We start from the raw sequence: 17,766 nt of genomic DNA on the forward strand, positions 1-17,766 counted from the left end.
GGGCCTGCTTCCTTATCTGCACCCATCCAACCATTTGCCATCTGCCCCAGTTTTTCATGTAATTTTCCGATCCCTTCAGCCCTAACTAGTGCTTCCAATTTGTTAAAAGTAAGCAAGTTATGCAGTTGCAAAGATTAATTCTTCATATTAATTACTGCTGTCAAACAAACGGCATAAAGAGGGATGAGATGTGGATATGCATGGACGAGAGAGAAGCAGACTCACGTTAAACTGTGCAACATGACAAATAAGAGACACTTGGAAATCAGACGCAAAGTACAAGATTAGATAGATGATTAGATAGATAGATTAGATTAGATGCTAGATAGATCCCCTTTCTGCCATTACATTTATGGTTACGTAAATGCTTGGGAGGGTAGCAGAGATTAGTTTGGGACACAGGTGGTGCTGTGGGTTAAACCACAGAGCCTAGGGCTTGCTGATCAGAAGGTCGGCGGTTCGAATCCCCGTGACAGGGTGAGCTCCCATTGCTCAGTCCCTGCTCTTGCCAACCTAGCAGTTCAAAGCACCTCAAAGTGCAAGTAGATAAATAGGTACCACTCTGGTGGGAAGGTAAACAGTGTTTCCATGTGCTGCTCTGGTTCACCAGAAGCAGCTTAATCATGCTGGCCACATAACCCAGAAGCTGTACGCCGGCTCCCTCAGCCAATAAAGCAAGCTGAGCGCCGCAACCCCAGAGTTGGCCACGACTGGACCTAATGGTCAGGGGTCCCTTTACCTTTATTTAAATGCTTGGGAGGGTAGCAGAGGTTAGTTTGGTAGGTCTGCCCCCCTGATGTTCTGGTCGCGCTCTAATTTGGGGAAGATTATCTTCTAGAGTGTGATGCCTTCTATACTCAAAGAAGCTCTCCAAACACATTTTAGAACCCTGGAAACTCAGGGTTCTAAATATGTGTCAGGAGCCTCCATAAGGATTGGAGGTGCCAGCCACCAAAGTTGGAGGGAGACAGGAAAAGTGGCAGGGTGGGGCTGATGTTTTTATCCCTGCTGGCCCCCCTCAAGTGTTTACCTAACTACAAAGCTAACCCCCTAAAGAGGGCTAAAAGACAAACTGCATTCATTTACAGCATGGTTCATGTTTAAATGCTTGAACGAAAATAAACTCTCGGATCTGAGAACTTTTGAAATCAGTCTAAAAAGACACACACACACCCCAATCAAATTAAGTTACTCCACTGATTCCAATGGATCTAATCTTGAGTATGACTTACAACCTGCTGGTTATTTTTATTTCTAATCCTCTAAAAACATTATGCAGAAACCTCCAAATGCATGCCAGTTATTTAAAAAAAAACAGAAACAGTGGCATTTGCTTTCAGGCTTGCCTACAAAGGGGCAGTTTAAAAGGATTTTCTGATTTGAAATTTACCCGACACTGAAGAGCATTTGGAGACATTGTACACTGAACCACTCTAATCTAAGAGGAGTGAACACCATTACGTAAAGTTCACAGGAAATATTAGTTCCCAAACACAGGAACATATCAGTACCCCAACACTACAGCACTCTTAAGGCTTATGTTCAGAGGAAGCCAACACAGTGCTGTCCAGTTGTTGTAGACTACAACTTCCATCATCCCTGAGCATTGGCTGTGCTGGTTGAGGCTACTGCGATTTGTAGTCCATCAACATCTAAAGGGAACCAGAGTGCGCTGGTGACTAGAGTGAAATTCCCAGCCAATTAGCTATAAATTACTTTTAAGTAAACTTGTTCAGAGCTGAGTTGCACATATACAAATGTTTTAACAAACAGTTTCCTCTATTCAACCTCACAACATAGGGTTGTTTCATGGACTAATTTATCAATGGAAAACTTTTGTCCCTGTTCTAGCAGCATGATTATTATTACTCCTATTACCCACAGACTATTACTGCATGACTCAGGGTATTGGAATGACAGGAGGCAGAGAGTGTTCCAGCAGGAACTAGCATCTTTTGAAGTATTATTTCCACTATTGGAATGTAGGGGATCAAAGCCGAATTATTTAAATTCTCATCCCCTATTGTAACTAAGCTTGAATAAGCGAACTCTAAATCTAACCAAGACTGTTCCCCATTTTCACACACACCCCATCTGTTGTTTCCTCTACGTTAAATTTTAGGTTGTATGCTACTTGGAACAGAGAGCAGTACACCATGTAAGCAATGTGCAAAACGATGACATATATGTATATGCATGATTTAAAAGCATTATTCTGCCAGTTTTACTAGCTCCTAATGTCTAATTGCCCTTATCGCCACTCTAAATATTGCTGGTTGGAGGGTGTCAGGGGGTTGATTAGCTGCTTGTGCTTAAAAGTGTGCCCCTTCAGAGTTTGTGCGGCCCCACAAGTCTCTGTGCGTGACAGAGCTCATCAGACATGTCTGCTCTAGTCACTGGTGGAGTCCGACAGTGGCTGTTTGCGGAAACGCCTCCAACAAAGAAGTTCCTTAACGGAAACACGTCTCCTGGACTCACGACGTGACAGCTTCCGACGAAGCATGGGTCTCCCTGCAGTTGCTTCTGACACCTCCCCACTATTTTCGCTAGAAGTGTCTCTCACCCCTTTCTCTCCCCTGCTTCCTGCCTGCGTTGCTGCGTCTCTCTCAGTATTACTGAGATTCCCCTCCAGAGACCCCGTGCTCCCCCTGCTGGTCCCTGCTTTGGCTGTTGAGTCTCTCCCAGTCTCTGGGAGCCCTACCACCTCCTTTCCCTCTGATGTCAGTTCCCTGACATCCACCTCCCCTCCAGGGCCCCCTTCCCCCCCGCCCCCTCCCTCTCCTCTGGGCGGTGAGGAGCTGAAACCCCGAAACGAATCCTCTTCATCTTCAGACGTCTCGAACATCTCCCTCCATCGGTCTTCGTTCCGACTCGCTGAATCCTCCTCCACCTCGGAATCAGCGAACCCCTCCAACTCTTCTTCTTCGTCGGTGGTGGCGAAGTATTCCCTCCGGAACCTCGCCACTGGCTGGGGTTTACGAGGGAATCTCTGATGAAAGGCTTCAATCAGAACCTCGTCATCTACATCCTCTGCCCTGACCCAGGTGTTTTCCGACTCCGGTTCCCCTTCCCACCTTACCAAGTACTCTACTTGCTCTCCCTTCCACCTGGAATCGAGAATCTCCGCTACATGGTAGCTTTGTTCTTTTTCCTCCATCGCTGGTCCCCTATTGACCCTCCCCTCTCTGTCCCCTATATACGGTGACAGCAACGATCTGTGGAACACTGGGTGCAACTTCATGTGGTTCGGTAACCGGAGTCTGAAAGCCACTGGGTTGACCTGTTGCGTGACTTCAAATGGACCCAGTCTTCTGGGTCTTAACTTCTTACAACCTCCTTTAAACGGTAACCCTTGGGTGGACAGCCACACCTGGTCCCCCACCCTAATGCTTTCCCCTTCCCTTCTGGTTTTGTCTGCCTGCCTCTTATATTCCTCCTTCGCCCGGTTTAAATTAAGTTGAAGTTGGCGGTGGATAGCTTCCATTTCTTCAACGAACTGTTCTGCGGCTGGAACGCTCCAGTTCTCCCCCTCCCCCCCTGGGAAGGCTCGGGGATGACACCCGTGATTGGCCAAAAAGGGGCTCATCCCCGTGGACACGTTCTCTGCATTGTTGTAGGCAAATTCTGCCAACGCCAGCTTCTCCACCCAATCATTCTCTCTGTCATTAACATAACACCTCAAATATTGCTGGAGGACACCATTGGCTCTTTCCGCCTGCCCATTGGTTTCGGGATGACGGGCAGTAGAGAAATTGACCTCTACATGCAATAAGCCCATGAGCCTCCTCCAGAACCTGGAAGTAAATTGTTTCCCTCGGTCCGAAACCACCCTCAAGGGGGCGCCATGCAACCTAAACACATTTTCCACAAACAATTTGGCGGTTTCTTCTGCTGTGACCGCATGTGAGCAGGCTATAAAGTGGGCCATCTTGGTTAACAGGTCTACCACCACCATGATGGCTGTTTTCCCTTTGGACCTGGGCAGATCAGTTATGAAATCTATTGCCACTGCCTCCCATGGCCTCTCCGGCGTGGGTAGTGGTTCTAATAAACCTGCCGGTGCCCGCCTCTCCCCTTTGGCTCGTTGGCATCTGTCACACCCTCTCACATATTCCCGCACATCTTCCCTGACCTTGGGCCACCAGAATTCCCTGGTGACCAGCCACATGGTTTTGTGTTGCCCAAAATGCCCGGCTGTGGGGTTATCGTGCAGTTGCTTGAGTACCTTTTCCCTCAATTCCCCTTCAGGTATGTATAACGCTCCCTTGTAGTACAATGCCCCATTTCTCTCCTCAAAACCCCCGGGTTTGTCTCCCTCCCTCCTGAGACTCCTGAGTTTGTCCTGGGCGTATTCATCCTGCACCGTTCCCTCTACCAGCTCCCTTTGCCCCACCAATGCCGCCCCACACACCCAGCGGTCCTCGGGAATGACATGGGTCTCCTCGGGTGCACCCTCTCCCTCCAAATATTCAGGTTTGCGTGAGAGAGCGTCAGCCCTAACGTTCTCCGGGCCTGGTACGTAACAAATCTCAAAGTTAAATTTGGAGAACTCCTGAGCCCATCTCAACTGCCGTTGGTTGAGCACTCGCGCAGTTCTCCAATACTCTAGATTCTTATGGTCCGTGCACACTTGCACCTTCTGTTGTGCACCAATTAGTAGATGCCTCCATCTCCGGAAGGCCTCATAAATGGCAAGAAGTTCCCGGTCGTACACCGTGTAGTTCCTCTCAGATTTGTTCAGTTTTCGCGAAAAGAAGGCACACGGTCGCCACTCTGACCCCTCCTTCCCCGGCTGCAGAAGAAGCACCGCCCCTATGGCTCTGTCCGACGCGTCTGTTTCGACCCTCAGCTTTTTTTGTAAATCCACATGTAGAAGTTGTTCGTCAGAGGCGAAGGCCTTTTTCAGTTCATCAAACGCTCTCTCCGCCTCCCCCGTCCAAACAAACTTCTTTTTGCCGCTAAGACAGTCCGTGATGGGCGCCGTCAGGTGGGCGAAGTTCCGGATGAACTTACGATAAAAGTTTCCAAACCCTAGGAACCTCTGCACATCCTTCTTGGTCTTGGGTGTTTTCCATTCCAGCACCGCTTGAACCTTGCTGGGGTCCATAGCCAACCCCTTATCGGACAAGCGGTACCCCAGGAATTCCACCTCCTTGGTATGAAACTGACACTTCTCCAGTTTCACCCACAGTCTGTTGGCTTGCAGCCTGCTCAACACTTCCCTGACGTCTCTCACATGTTGCTCCTCGTTCTCCGAATACACCAACACGTCATCTAGGAAGGCCACGCAATTCTTGTAGAGCAAAGGCCCCAGTACGTGGTTCATAAAGGCTTGAAAACACGCGGAGCCTGTTTGTAATCCAAAAGGCATCACGAGATATTCAAATGCCCCCAAAGGGGTGAACATGGTGGTCTTCCATTCATCCCCTTTCCTTATACGTATCAGGTTGTACGCCCCCCTCAGGTCCAGCTTTGTAAAAATCTTTCCTTTTCGCACCCTGGTCAAAATATCATCAATCCTGGGCATGGGAAAAGCCGCAGGCTCAGTCACTGCATTTAACTGTCGAAAGTCACATACCAGCCTCGGCTTGTCCGTGTTTTTTTTATCCACAAAAAACACTGGGCTACCCCCCGCTGCCTTAGACTCCCTGATGAAGCCTCTCTTCAGGTTCTTGTCAATGAACGCTCTCAACTCCTGCATCTCCCTGTCTGACATGGCATACAGCTTGCCTACAGGAAGCTGGGCTCCAGGGAGTAGATTAATCTGGCAATCAAAGGGCCTATGCGGGGGTAGTTGATCAGCTTCCTTCTCGCTGAACACATCGTTGAAATCAGCATACTGTGGTGGCACCGTCCCTTTCTCCATCACTTCAGTCCCTGCCAGGGTGGCTTGGGCCCCTGCTGAACCCCTTTCCCCCCTGCAGTGTTCTAAGCAATGTGCTGAACCGAAGGAAACCACTCTTTGATGCCAGCCCACCAGCGGATCATGTAGGGCTAGCCAGCTCATTCCCAAAATAATGGGAGCGCCTCCCAAGGTGGCCACATTAAACGCTATCAGTTCTGTGTGCCTTGCCACCCTCATTATCATTGGGACGGTCTGCAAGCTGACTCCTCCTCCCAACAGCTCCCTGCCATCGATTGTGGTCACCTGCAGGGGGTTGCTTAAAGGGATAGTCTGTATCTGATGTTCAGCAGCAAACTCCTTGCTCATAAAATTGCAAGAGCTGCCGGAATCCAACAGCGCCTTTATTTGTAGGGGGTGTCCATTTTGCAGCTCTAGCGACACTTCAATCACTAGGGCAGGTCGAGGAGCTTCTGGTACGGGCACTTTCACTGCTCTTGAGCCTGGTTGCAGTGCCCTGACGGCAACCAGGCGTTGGCTTTTACTTGCTCCGTTTCTCCCTGCTCTCCTCCCTCCACTGCCCCCACCATCCCTTGCCATTCCTTCCTCTGGGGGCAGACTCTGGCAAAGTGGCCTGGCTGTTGGCAGAGATAGCATTTCCGGGCTCCCTTTCCCTCCTTCTTCGCCCCCTCACTGGGCTTTGAAACTGCGCGCGCGCGGGCTGTTCCGATTTCCATCGGCTCTGCCGGCGGGAAAGCTGGCTCAGGAATGTCTGGAATGCGTAACTCCTTCCAACGTTCCCCTCTCCCTTCCCGCCTCTCCAAGGCTCTTGCCTCCTGGCGCGCTCCAATGGTCAGCGCAGACTTGGTCAGCTGATCCATCGACACAGCCCTGGGGCTCCTGGACAGCTCGTCTTTCACAGCTGAAGAAAGACCTTCTTCAAACAGCATCTGAATGGGTGCTGCCGATAAATCCCACCCCAATCTGTGAATCAGCATGGTAAATTCAGTCCAGTACTCACGGACAGATCTGCTTCCCTGCTTGCAAGCCATCAGCTGTCTGCGCACCAACCCTTCCTCAATATCACTGGAAAACATGATATCCATTGCACGAAAGAATTTCATAGTGTCCTTTAGGATATCGTTGTGCGTTGCCATCAGGGGCCGAACCCAATCACGCGCGCCCTTCTCAAGATGCCCAATTACGAAAGCAACTCGCGATTCCTCATCAGGGAACTCATCAAACTGCACATTCAGGGCATATTGCATCTCTGTCCTAAAGGCATGATAGTCCTTGGGGTCCCCCCCAAACTTCTGCACCAATCCTGGTACCTTTCTGGGGAACTGAGTGGTTCTCCCCTTCTTGTCAGCATCCTGCGCCCTCCTCTCCTCCAGCCTCGCCGTCTGCAGCGCAAGTTGGACTTCCAATGCTCGGTATCTTTCCTCCAAGCTTGGATCAGCTCCTCCTGCTCCGGCTCCTGCTGGGTCGCTCATGATGCTTTCTCCTGCACAGGCAGCGTACAAAGACTGTCGGACTGCTGTCAGGGGGTTGATTAGCTGCTTGTGCTTAAAAGTGTGCCCCTTCAGAGTTTGTGCGGCCCCACAAGTCTCTGTGCGTGACAGAGCTCATCAGACATGTCTGCTCTAGTCACTGGTGGAGTCCGACAGTGGCTGTTTGCGGAAACGCCTCCAACAAAGAAGTTCCTTAACGGAAACACGTCTCCTGGACTCACGACGTGACAGCTTCCGACGAAGCATGGGTCTCCCTGCAGTTGCTTCTGACACCTCCCCACTATTTTCGCTAGAAGTGTCTCTCACCCCTTTCTCTCCCCTGCTTCCTGCCTGCGTTGCTGCGTCTCTCTCAGTATTACTGAGATTCCCCTCCAGAGACCCCGTGCTCCCCCTGCTGGTCCCTGCTTTGGCTGTTGAGTCTCTCCCAGTCTCTGGGAGCCCTACCACCTCCTTTCCCTCTGATGTCAGTTCCCTGACAGAGGGACATGACAAAGTTAACGGGGATTAGGCAGCAACTTCTAATGAAGTTTTCATCCAATCCTGCCTAATCTTATGATTTGGCCATTTTTAACAAGCAGGTCATGCTGTGCACATTATCAGTGTTAAAAACAATTCCAGTCAAAGAACGACTTTTTAATTTTTAGAAACTTCAGAGTACTAAAATGTTCCATAGCAAATTCTGAGGGCCAAACTATACCTTAAATACACAGTGTACAACTAGTATTTAAATTAATAGTAGGTGTATTTGGAGGGGCGTTGTAATCCAGAATTCACGACACAGGGAGGGGGGATTAAACCCTTCCTCACATCCTGACAGAATGCATCCCTCGCTGATGGGTGGCGCTGTGGTCTAAACCACTAAACCTCTTGAGCTTGCCGATCAAAAGGTCGGCGGTTTGAATCCCCACAAAGGGGTGAGCTCCCGTTGCTCTGTCCCAGCTCCTGCCAACCTAGCAGTTCGGAAGCACACCGGTGCAAGTATATAAAAAGGTACTGCTGTGGTGTAAATGGCGTTTCCGTGCACTTTGGTTTCCGTCATGCTGTCTCATTGCACCAGAAGTGGTTTAGTCATGCTGGCTACGTGACCTGGAAAGCTGTTGGACAAACACTGGCTCCCTCGGCCTGAAAGCGAGATGAGCACCGCAACCACATAGTCGCCTTTGACTGGACTTAACTGTCCAGCAGTCCTTTACCTTTTATACCTTTTTTTTAGCTTGGCATGGGGAGGGGAGCTGTCAGTGGGGATTGGGCAGTGGCAAGGACTTTTATTGGGAATACTGGGAAAAGGTTTTTATAATCTTATCTTCAGATTGCAGAGGGGGGAATGCTGTCAATCTTATTTCGCTAGAGAATATACTGCGTATTCCAAATATGCTTGTTTCATTCACACATTGCAATACAGTGGTACCTCAGGTTACATACGCTTCAGGTTACAGACTCCGCTAACCCAGAAATAGTGCTTCAGGTTAAGAACTTTGCTTCAGGATGAGAACAGAAATCGTGCTCCGGCGGCGCGGCGGCAGAAGGCGGCCCCATTAGCTAAAGTGGTGCTTCAGGTTAAGAACAGTTTCAGGTCAAGTACGGACCCCCGGAACGAATTAAGTACTTAACCCGAGGTACCACTGTATGAGGTATAGAAACCTAGCCTTAGATGTAGCCTTGAGTGTTTGCAAACCAGTGTGATAAAGTGGGTTCGAATACTGGACTAAGACTTCGGAGAAATTGAACTCCACCCCCCTCACAGAGTGCAATTGGGCGAGACACCTACTTTAGTTAGGCTGTTCTAAGGATAAAATGGGCAAGGAGGAAGATGCACCACAATGAGTTTCCTGGAGAGAGAAAATGATAAAAATGAAATAAATAATTTCCACATTATTCTTGGTTCAAGTTACTGCATCTAGCTCGTTTTTACTGTAATAAAGAAGAGCAGGGGAAGATCCTTCACCTGCGCTCTCCTGAGGCTGAGCTTTGAGCTTCGAGCTTCTCATACTATTGGTAATCTGGGTTTCCCGTCAGCTACAGGCTGCAAAAAAGGAACAAGCCACAGTCTCCACCTCCTTCAGCTGTCATCCTGTCAAAACAAAGGCTCTGTTGCCAAGACCAGGCAGAGGGAAAGGGGGGGGGGGAGCTTGGGAGGAGTTACAGCTCAAAGCGCCCAATCCAAGCTTCTCCCTCCCCAAGTACACTGGCATTGCACACAACTGGATACAGAGTGCTGGAATGGCTTTCTTGTGCAAACAAAAAAGAAAGAAAGGGGGGGATTGTTTATCTCTTCAAACAGACACACACAGCAGGCACTTAAAGGAGTTTGTCTCTGTGCTCAATCCTGTGTTTACATGACAAGCAGCTGGGGCACCATTTTACCAAGCAAATAATAGAGTAAAAAAAACGGCTGGCGTAACCTGCTGGGCTTGAGTTTTCTTTTCTTCTGAAAACACAATGTTCTCCCTGGTTTGTTTCCCTTCTCTCTCTTTCTCCATATCACTTTCTCCAAAAAGATGCACTGACATCTCGCCTTTTTGACATGCATTCTCAATCCTGCGTTGCCTTACAGCTGCCTGCAAATTGGTTCTTTTTCCTCCCTGTGCAGAGAACTGTGGAACATCTCCACTTAAACACTGTACAGACATTACAACCTTCAATCTTGCCATGGGGCTTCCTTAAAAACAGAGCAGGGAAAGTAAGGAGCTTTTTTTTGGAAAGACCTTCCATTGGGCTGTCAAGTAGAAATAAGTCATAGAGAAACTGAAGGCAGACAAAGTACAGGGAAGGGTAAATTTCACCCAGTTCTGAAAGATGTCTCTCATGCCAAGCTTGGGACATATGGCACTAAAACCAAAGAACTGAGCAGCTCTAGCCATGCACAAAGTGCAAAGTACTCCCTTTTTCTTAAGTAATCGCAACCTGTCCCACAATGTGGATTGGGGAAAGGGTTTGGTTTGGATTATACCTTCGGGCGCCCTCCAAGTCTGTGGTTTTATATCTGTACAATGGGAGTCTGGTCAAGTATAAATGTATTGCCATAGAAACAATTTGTTAGTGATGCCTCCAGCCCCTAGAGAACGATAGGCCAGGGGTGGATAGCTCAGTTGGTTAGAGCACGGTGCTGATAATGCCAAGGTTGCAGGTTCGACCCCAGTAGGGGACAGCTGCACATTCCTGCATTGCACAGGGTTTGACTAAATGATCCCCAGGGTCACTTCCAGCTCTACAATTCTACTCTGGGATAGACTTGTATGGAGCTGGGAAAATACAGAGGCTTGACTTGCTCTCTGTGCTGTAACCAAAGCTAGGAGGGAAGGGTCCCTGGAGACCTAATGGGGTATTAAGATCTGTTGCAATGTTAAAGCTGTGAGTCCTTCTATCTTATGCTCAGGTTGTGTAAATGTGGAGGGAAAGCTATATTTCAAAAAGACACAACAGTGATCTTCATGCCAAAGAAACCGAACCCAAGATAAACTCTGGCACTCAAGTATCCCACTGATCAGAGACTGATTGTGTGTGTGTTATTATAATTACAATTAATGAATTATTTGCATTCTAAACCAACATTTCAAGACAATTTACACTTATGATAATTGATAACAGTTAAAACACACACACACACACACACACACACACACACACACACATATATATATATATATATATATATATATATATATATATATGCAGGTTTTGGTGTCTTCGGGTGTCTTCCCGTGTAAGAGTCGGGGTGTCTGTGCGACGTTTCGACGAGGTCTCACTCGTCATCTTCAGGCTGGTGCTTTCGGCTTCTTGTTACTGGAACAGAGCAGAATCTGGTGTTTGAGTTCCTATAAATACTGTTGAGGGGTGTGGTGTATAGCCTCCAACGTTCTGGGCAGAGAGGAAGTTCCTAGATTAGTGTGCCTCTTCTTCTTTTGTTCCTTAATTACTTGAGGGATATCTTGAGTGATTTCATGAGTGATATTCTGAATACCACTGGGTGGGTCATTAAGTGTAGATTAGTTGCTAAAGCTTTTGTGTCTTGACCTCTTGAGCTTGTGAAGAGTTTTTCTGAGAAGATGGCTGTGCTGCATTTAGTTGTGCTCTGGCTTGGCTTCGTGTATAGGGGCGAGCTGTGGTTTTGTGCCTTGTGCCAGCCAGATCTGTGTAGGGATTGCAGGGGGGTGCAGCATCCGGAGGTGCCACTATAGTTTGGCTACTGGATGGAGTCTGTAATATGTCTGTGGAGAGGGTCTGGGTTTGGGTCTGGTGTGGTTGATTGGTGACGGCGTTCATATTACAGACTCCATCCAGTAGCCAAACTATAGTGGCACCTCCGGATGCTGCACCCCCCTGCAATCCCTACACAGATCTGGCTGGCACAAGGCACAAAACCACAGCTCGCCCCTATACACGAAGCCAAGCCAGAGCACAACTAAATGCAGCACAGCCATCTTCTCAGAAAAACTCTTCACAAGCTCAAGAGGTCAAGACACAAAAGCTTTAGCAACTAATCTACACTTAATGACCCACCCAGTGGTATTCAGAATATCACTCATGAAATCACTCAAGATATCCCTCAAGTAATTAAGGAACAAAAGAAGAAGAGGCACACTAATCTAGGAACTTCCTCTCTGCCCAGAACGTTGGAGGCTATACACCACACCCCTCAACAGTATTTATAGGAACTCAAACACCAGATTCTGCTCTGTTCCAGTAACAAGAAGCCGAAAGCACCAGCCTGAAGATGACGAGTGAGACCTCGTCGAAACGTCGCACAGACACCCCGACTCTTACACGGGAAGACACCCGAAGACACCAAAACCTGCATTCCTGTACCCGTGAAAATCTACAAAAGCATATATATATATATATATATATATATATATATATATATATATATATAAAGACTAAAACCCTAACAAGTGGGCACTCGTGGTAAAGAACCCTTCACCCAGCTGGGAAAGGCTGTTAGAACAAAAATGTGTCCAACTCTTTCCAGAAACTGTAGATAATACGCACCTGTCATATCCACAGGACAGGGCAACCACACAAAACACACTGCTCCAAGTTACTGGGGAGTGTGCTTCTGAGAGCTTTGGAACTTGCAGGAGAAACTGTCCCACAGACTGCAGCAATCTACTGGGAGTATAAGAAATAAGGCAGTCTCTCAAGGAACCTGGTCCTGAGCTGTACAGGGAGTTATGTGCATACCAACACCTTGAACTTGGCCCAGTAGCAGATTGGCAGCCGGTGCAAATCCTTCAAGCAAGGTGTCACATGCTGGCAGTAGTTTGTCTCCAACCACTGCAACCACATTCTGCACCAGCTGCAGCCTCCAGGCCAACCCAGAGGGCAACCCCACACAGAGTGCACTGCAGTAATCCAACCGCATGACAACATAATACTGTGTGCATCACTGCACCCTGAGCCAGTTAACCCACAATAACTACCAACCTCAATCACAGTTAACAACGGGGCTTGCAGGAGCTAATGGGAAATGATCCTTCTTTTTTATTTTCAGCTACGCTGGCATGCATGCATGCATGCATGCATGAACTAATCCGAATCAGGCGATCGCGCAACGAAACATAGCTACAGGTCAGGAAGAAGAAAATTAAGCAAATCGCTGCTTCCCCAGCGAACAACCTGTTGCCAGGCTGCCTTAAGTGCGAGAGGCAGGAATGAAAACACCCGTTTGCGCGTGCGTACACATACACATACACACACACACACACACCCTCCCCTGTACCGGTGCAGCCGTTCCCTTTTTTAAGGGCCTCCTATTTGCTCCGCTTTCCAAACGGGCCGAAGGAGTAGCCCGGCCGGGCAGCTCCGGCGCCTCCCCTTCTGACGGCAACTAGCAAACGGCAACAGCGGCAACGCTGGACGCCCCCTGGGGGCTGCAAGGGAACAGGGCGACGTCTATGGAGGGATGCCGCTGCCGAGTCCCTTATTATTATGATTAATAATTATTATGATTAATTATTATTGTTGTGTTTTATTTTTCGTTTGCGTCCGTCCCCCCCCCCAAAAAAAAACCCCGCACCGAGCGGCTTACCTTGCAGGCGGAGTAGACGCCCAGCTTCTCCAGTTTCTTGGCGCGCGGCGCGGCGCGGAGCTGCGCCTTCTTCCCTACGACGCGAGCCGAGCCAGGGCCGCCGCTGCCCGGGCCGCCGCCGCCGCCTCCCGCTGCAGCAGCAGCAGCCGCCGCCGCCGCCGCGGGGCTCTCGGCAGTGGCGGCGGCGGCGACCACAGCCCGGACGGGTCCGCAAGCGGCCAGCCCTCCGGCGGCCGGGGAGCCCTGCTGCAGCGCTCCGTTGCCGCCGCCGCCGCCGTTTCCCCCGCCGACCGCGGCTGCTGTGGTGGCGGAGGACGCCGCGGCGGCGGCTCCCGCCCCGGCCGCGCCAGCCTCAGCCATGCCGCAGCCCGGCCGGCACTACGAGGCTCGCCGCCAGGCTCCTCGCCCAGTGCCCGGCTCGGTGCGCCCGTCGAGCGAGCGCGCTGGATGGAGCCTCCCCTTTTCCCCGCTGCCGCCGCCGCCGGCTGCTCCCTCCGGAGGGAGGGAAGGAGGGGACAGGGCCGCACCGCGGGCGGGTCCTGCTGGGCGGAGAGGAGGAGGCGGAGGCGCCGCTACGAAGAAGCCAGCGGGGAGGAGGGGAAGGCGACGGACATGTTGTTGCCGCCAGCGAGCCTGGCTTCGGCTGTCACCGCCCGGCAGCCCAGGAGGAGGAGGAGGAGGGAAGCCGGGCGGCCGCGCGGCCTGCCTGGCCCTTCCTTCCCTCCTCGCCTGGGAAGCGGCGCAGTGGCGTCTCCGCCGGTCCTGGCCATAAAGCGCGCCAAGTGCCTCAGCAGCTCAGATTTGCCCGTCCGGGTCGCGCCTCTTCGGGGCCCCGCGGAAGAATTTAGCAACAGTTCCAGAGGGCATCTCTCTCTGAGGAGAACTGGCGGCGTGTGTCTGTGTGCGCCACTGCGGCGTCCCCTCAGGGCAAGTCATACAGAGGAAGCAGAAGAGTCCTCGTCCGGCACTTAAAAAATAATAAAATAAAGCAACGTATAAGTCCGTCAGGCTTTCAAGCGCCACAGAGCTCTGGAGCGGCGGGCGGGTCTCCGCTTTTGCCAAGCGGCTTCTCCCGCTGCCGTCGGAGCGCGCTTGCAAATGCGATTCATGGGGGAAAGAGGACGGCGACTCGGGGAAGCCGCCAATCCTGCAATGCAAAGCCGCCCCCCGACGTGATTCTAGGGTTAGGCGAGCGCGCGTGGCGTCGAAGCGCGCCCGCTTTACTTTCCCTTTCCCTCGAGGGCATTGCAGTTTTTAGGACCGGGGAAGGAAGAAGGAGCCTTTTTATTTTTTTAAGAGCACTCCGCTCGTTGTTATTTGTTATTTTATCTTCAACCAAGTAGTTTTAATGCTGGGCTCTTCGCAAACTTGCAGGGAAGGAAATGGGCTCTTTAGACGGGTCGCAGCAGCGAGTTGGGGAGAGGGCTCAACCTGCCCATTACTGTAGAGTTCAAAGTGAACTCTGTTGGGAGTTCATTGCCTCTAAAGGTAGACACCCGAAAATAATAATAATAATAATTAATAATTATAATCATGCCAATGGCCCACCTCCTACAGCATCCTATTCTCACAGTAGCTGACCAGATGCCTGTGGGAATCCTGGAAGCAGGATTCTAGCCCAAGAGACTCTCCCTGTGTCTACTAGTGACTAGTGTTCAGAATCATTGCTGCCTCCAGTTGTAGAGGCAAAGTATAGCCATCGGCTAGTAACCATCCATAGGCCTCTCCGCCAAGAATTTGTCTAATCCCCCTTTAAAGCCATCCAGGATGGCATCCATCACTGCCTCCTGGTGGAGTGAGTTCCATAGCTCAGCTATGTGCTGTGTGTCTAAAATAAAGTACAGTACAGTACTTCCTTCTATCTGCCCGAAGTCTTCCAACATTCAGCATCATTGGATGTCCCCAATTTCTGGTGTTCTGACAAAGGGTTTAGCTGAGATTCCTGTGTTGCAGGGGGTTGGACTAGATGACCCATGGGGTCCCTTCCAACCATAGCTGTCAACTTTCAGATTTGAAAATAAGAGATCAGCAGCCTCGAAAATAAGGGATCAGCAGCCTCACCTGTCCCAGGGACAGTCTACGGGATATCTAACAATCCGGGATAGCAGCAGGGAGCAGCGGGAAACGACGCTGGAATAAGGGAATTTCCCGCAAAAAAAGGGAAGGTTGACAGCTATGCTTCCAACTCTACTATTCGATGATAACTTCTTTATCCATCTTTTAAAAAAACCCACTGCCCAGTACCTGCTGTTCAGCTTCTCATGGCGTTAGTTGTATCTGGAAATGGCTGTTTCACAAAAGCACAACACAGTATGTGCAGTTATCTATGGAGAAATGCCGCAGTTTAAATAAATCAAAAAGAGGTACACTCTTTGCTCTGAGTAAATTGGCATGAAATAGGGAACAAAACAAACTGTCTGTAATGTGATATAGCGAAGTGAAACTGATACTGTGCATTTATTTAAAAGATGTACATGCCTCCCACCAGCAAAGCTTCGCAGGGACATTTACAGAAACATAGTAAAATACAAAAGTGAAAAGAGAATAGAATAAATCACAACATTTTAACAATATGTTAAGACTGCAATCAGGGTGTTAAAAGATGGGGGTGGGTGGATTATAACTTTGGTAACCCTAGTCTTGTGGTTTTGTATCTATTAGGCAGGAGTCTGTAGTTGAAGTGGTCAAATCAGTCTTGGTTAAGCTAGCGCTTATATGAGCCTATTTTACATATCTAAACAACTAGCTAGTGATATTTGCAGAAAAAGGAGGTAAGACAGAAGTTAGTCTCTTCTGGACTTGGAAAGACCTTCAGGCTTGGCTTGCTGAAACCCAAGCTATGACGGGGGGGTGGGACTCCCTGGAAACCATGGGTGTAGCCAAGGTTTATTTTAGGGGGGCAGGCTTTATGTTGGGGGGCAGAACTGAGTTATCCATGATGCAATTGGTCAGTTTGTTAATTATTTTTATTCATTTACTTGATGGGGGGGGCAGCTGCACCCCCTGGCTACATCCATGCTGGAAACCTAATGGGGGAGCAACTTCTATTGGAGTATTAATGCTGTGAGTCCTTCCATCTCATTCTTAGGTTGTATACGTGTGTAAATAGAGCAATAGGACAAAAAACAAACAAACCACCACAGTCTCCAGGGACCATTACAAGGAAATCTAAACCAAAGTAGGTGCCGGCACCCCTGAAATCTCTCACAATTTGCAGTGTGTGTGTGTGTGTTTGTGTAAGTGTAACAATATGCACACTTAGGTATAAGAGACTTTTTAGGATTGCATTGTAATCTTAGGATGCCACGGACTTTATCTCATATGAGGATGATGGAGCAGAGCTTTGATACAAAGGCAGATTAATAATGCGCAGGTTAATGCAGAAGCAAACATTCCTTCAGCTACCTGCATAGGGTTTTTAAGGTAAACACCAACTCTTGAATTGGACTCTTACATGGACCGGAAGGCACTGGAGTTCTCAAAGTGCTTATACAATATATTTAGTCTCAGTTTATACAGTATGCATTTGCAGTTTCATTGTCACAGTGAATTAATCCACATGAATTGGTTTTATCAGTATGAAACAGAAGTAGAAACGGATATAGAGTGGTACCTCAGTTTAAGAACAGTCTGGTTTAAGAAGTATTTGGTTTACAAACTACGCAAAACCAGAAATAGTGTCCTGGTGTGAGAACTTTGCCTCGGTCTAAGAACGGAATCCGAACAGTGCAAGGGCACTGGTGACAGGAGGCCTTATTAGGGAAAGCGCGCCTCTGTTTAAGAACGGTTTTGGTTTAAGAACAGACTTCCGTAACAGATTAAGTTCATAAACCAAGGTACTTGGTTTTATAGTGATTTGTAAGTGGCGTTACAGCTAACAGTGCAAAAGACGAAATGTAAGTTCCATTACATTCTGACAAAAAGTACAATATAGCAGAGCGATACTGAATTGACATCGCTCCCTCATTTTGAGGTGGTGGTGATTGTAACCAACATGTGCTGAGGACTATGACACAGAATGCCTCAAGACCTGTTCACAAGACAACTGCAACAAGGCTGTTGTTTTTGCCGGGGTGGAGGGTGCGTTTCTTGGTCACATTCTTTGGAAAATACAGAGGCTCTGTAGAAGAAGAAGAGAAGAGTTTGGATTTGATATCCCGCCTTTCACTCCCCTTCAGGAGTCTCAAAGCAGCTAACATTCTCCTTTCCCTTCCTCCCCCACAACAAACACTCTGTGAGGTGAGTGGGGCTGAAAGACTTCACAGAAGTGTGACTGGCCCAAGGTCACCCAGCAGCTGTATGTGGAGGAGCAGAGACACGAACTCGGTTACCCAGATTACATGACTACCGCTCTTAACCACTACACCACACTGGCTCTCTGTAGC

The 17,766-nt window shown here is 49.2% G+C and overlaps 1 protein-coding gene across 3 annotated transcripts in view; it reads right to left on the minus strand.

The window, feature by feature from the left end:
* The window catches only part of KAT2B (lysine acetyltransferase 2B), a 53,657-nt gene extending 39,901 nt beyond the window's left edge, over window positions 1-13,756 (minus strand). For all 3 annotated transcript variants that reach the window (XM_082193329.1, XM_082193328.1, XM_082193330.1), the window contains exon 1: window positions 13,382-13,756. In XM_082193329.1, the coding sequence (XP_082049455.1) occupies window positions 13,382-13,741 (360 nt within the window). In that variant the 5' untranslated portion in view covers window positions 13,742-13,756. The remainder of the gene's footprint in view (window positions 1-13,381) is intronic.
* Between the last annotated feature and the right edge of the window lie 4,010 nt (window positions 13,757-17,766).

This window comes from Podarcis vaucheri (genome assembly GCF_965113315.1).
Source record: "Podarcis vaucheri genome assembly, chromosome: 12".
Taxonomy (NCBI): Eukaryota; Metazoa; Chordata; class Lepidosauria; order Squamata; family Lacertidae; genus Podarcis; species Podarcis vaucheri.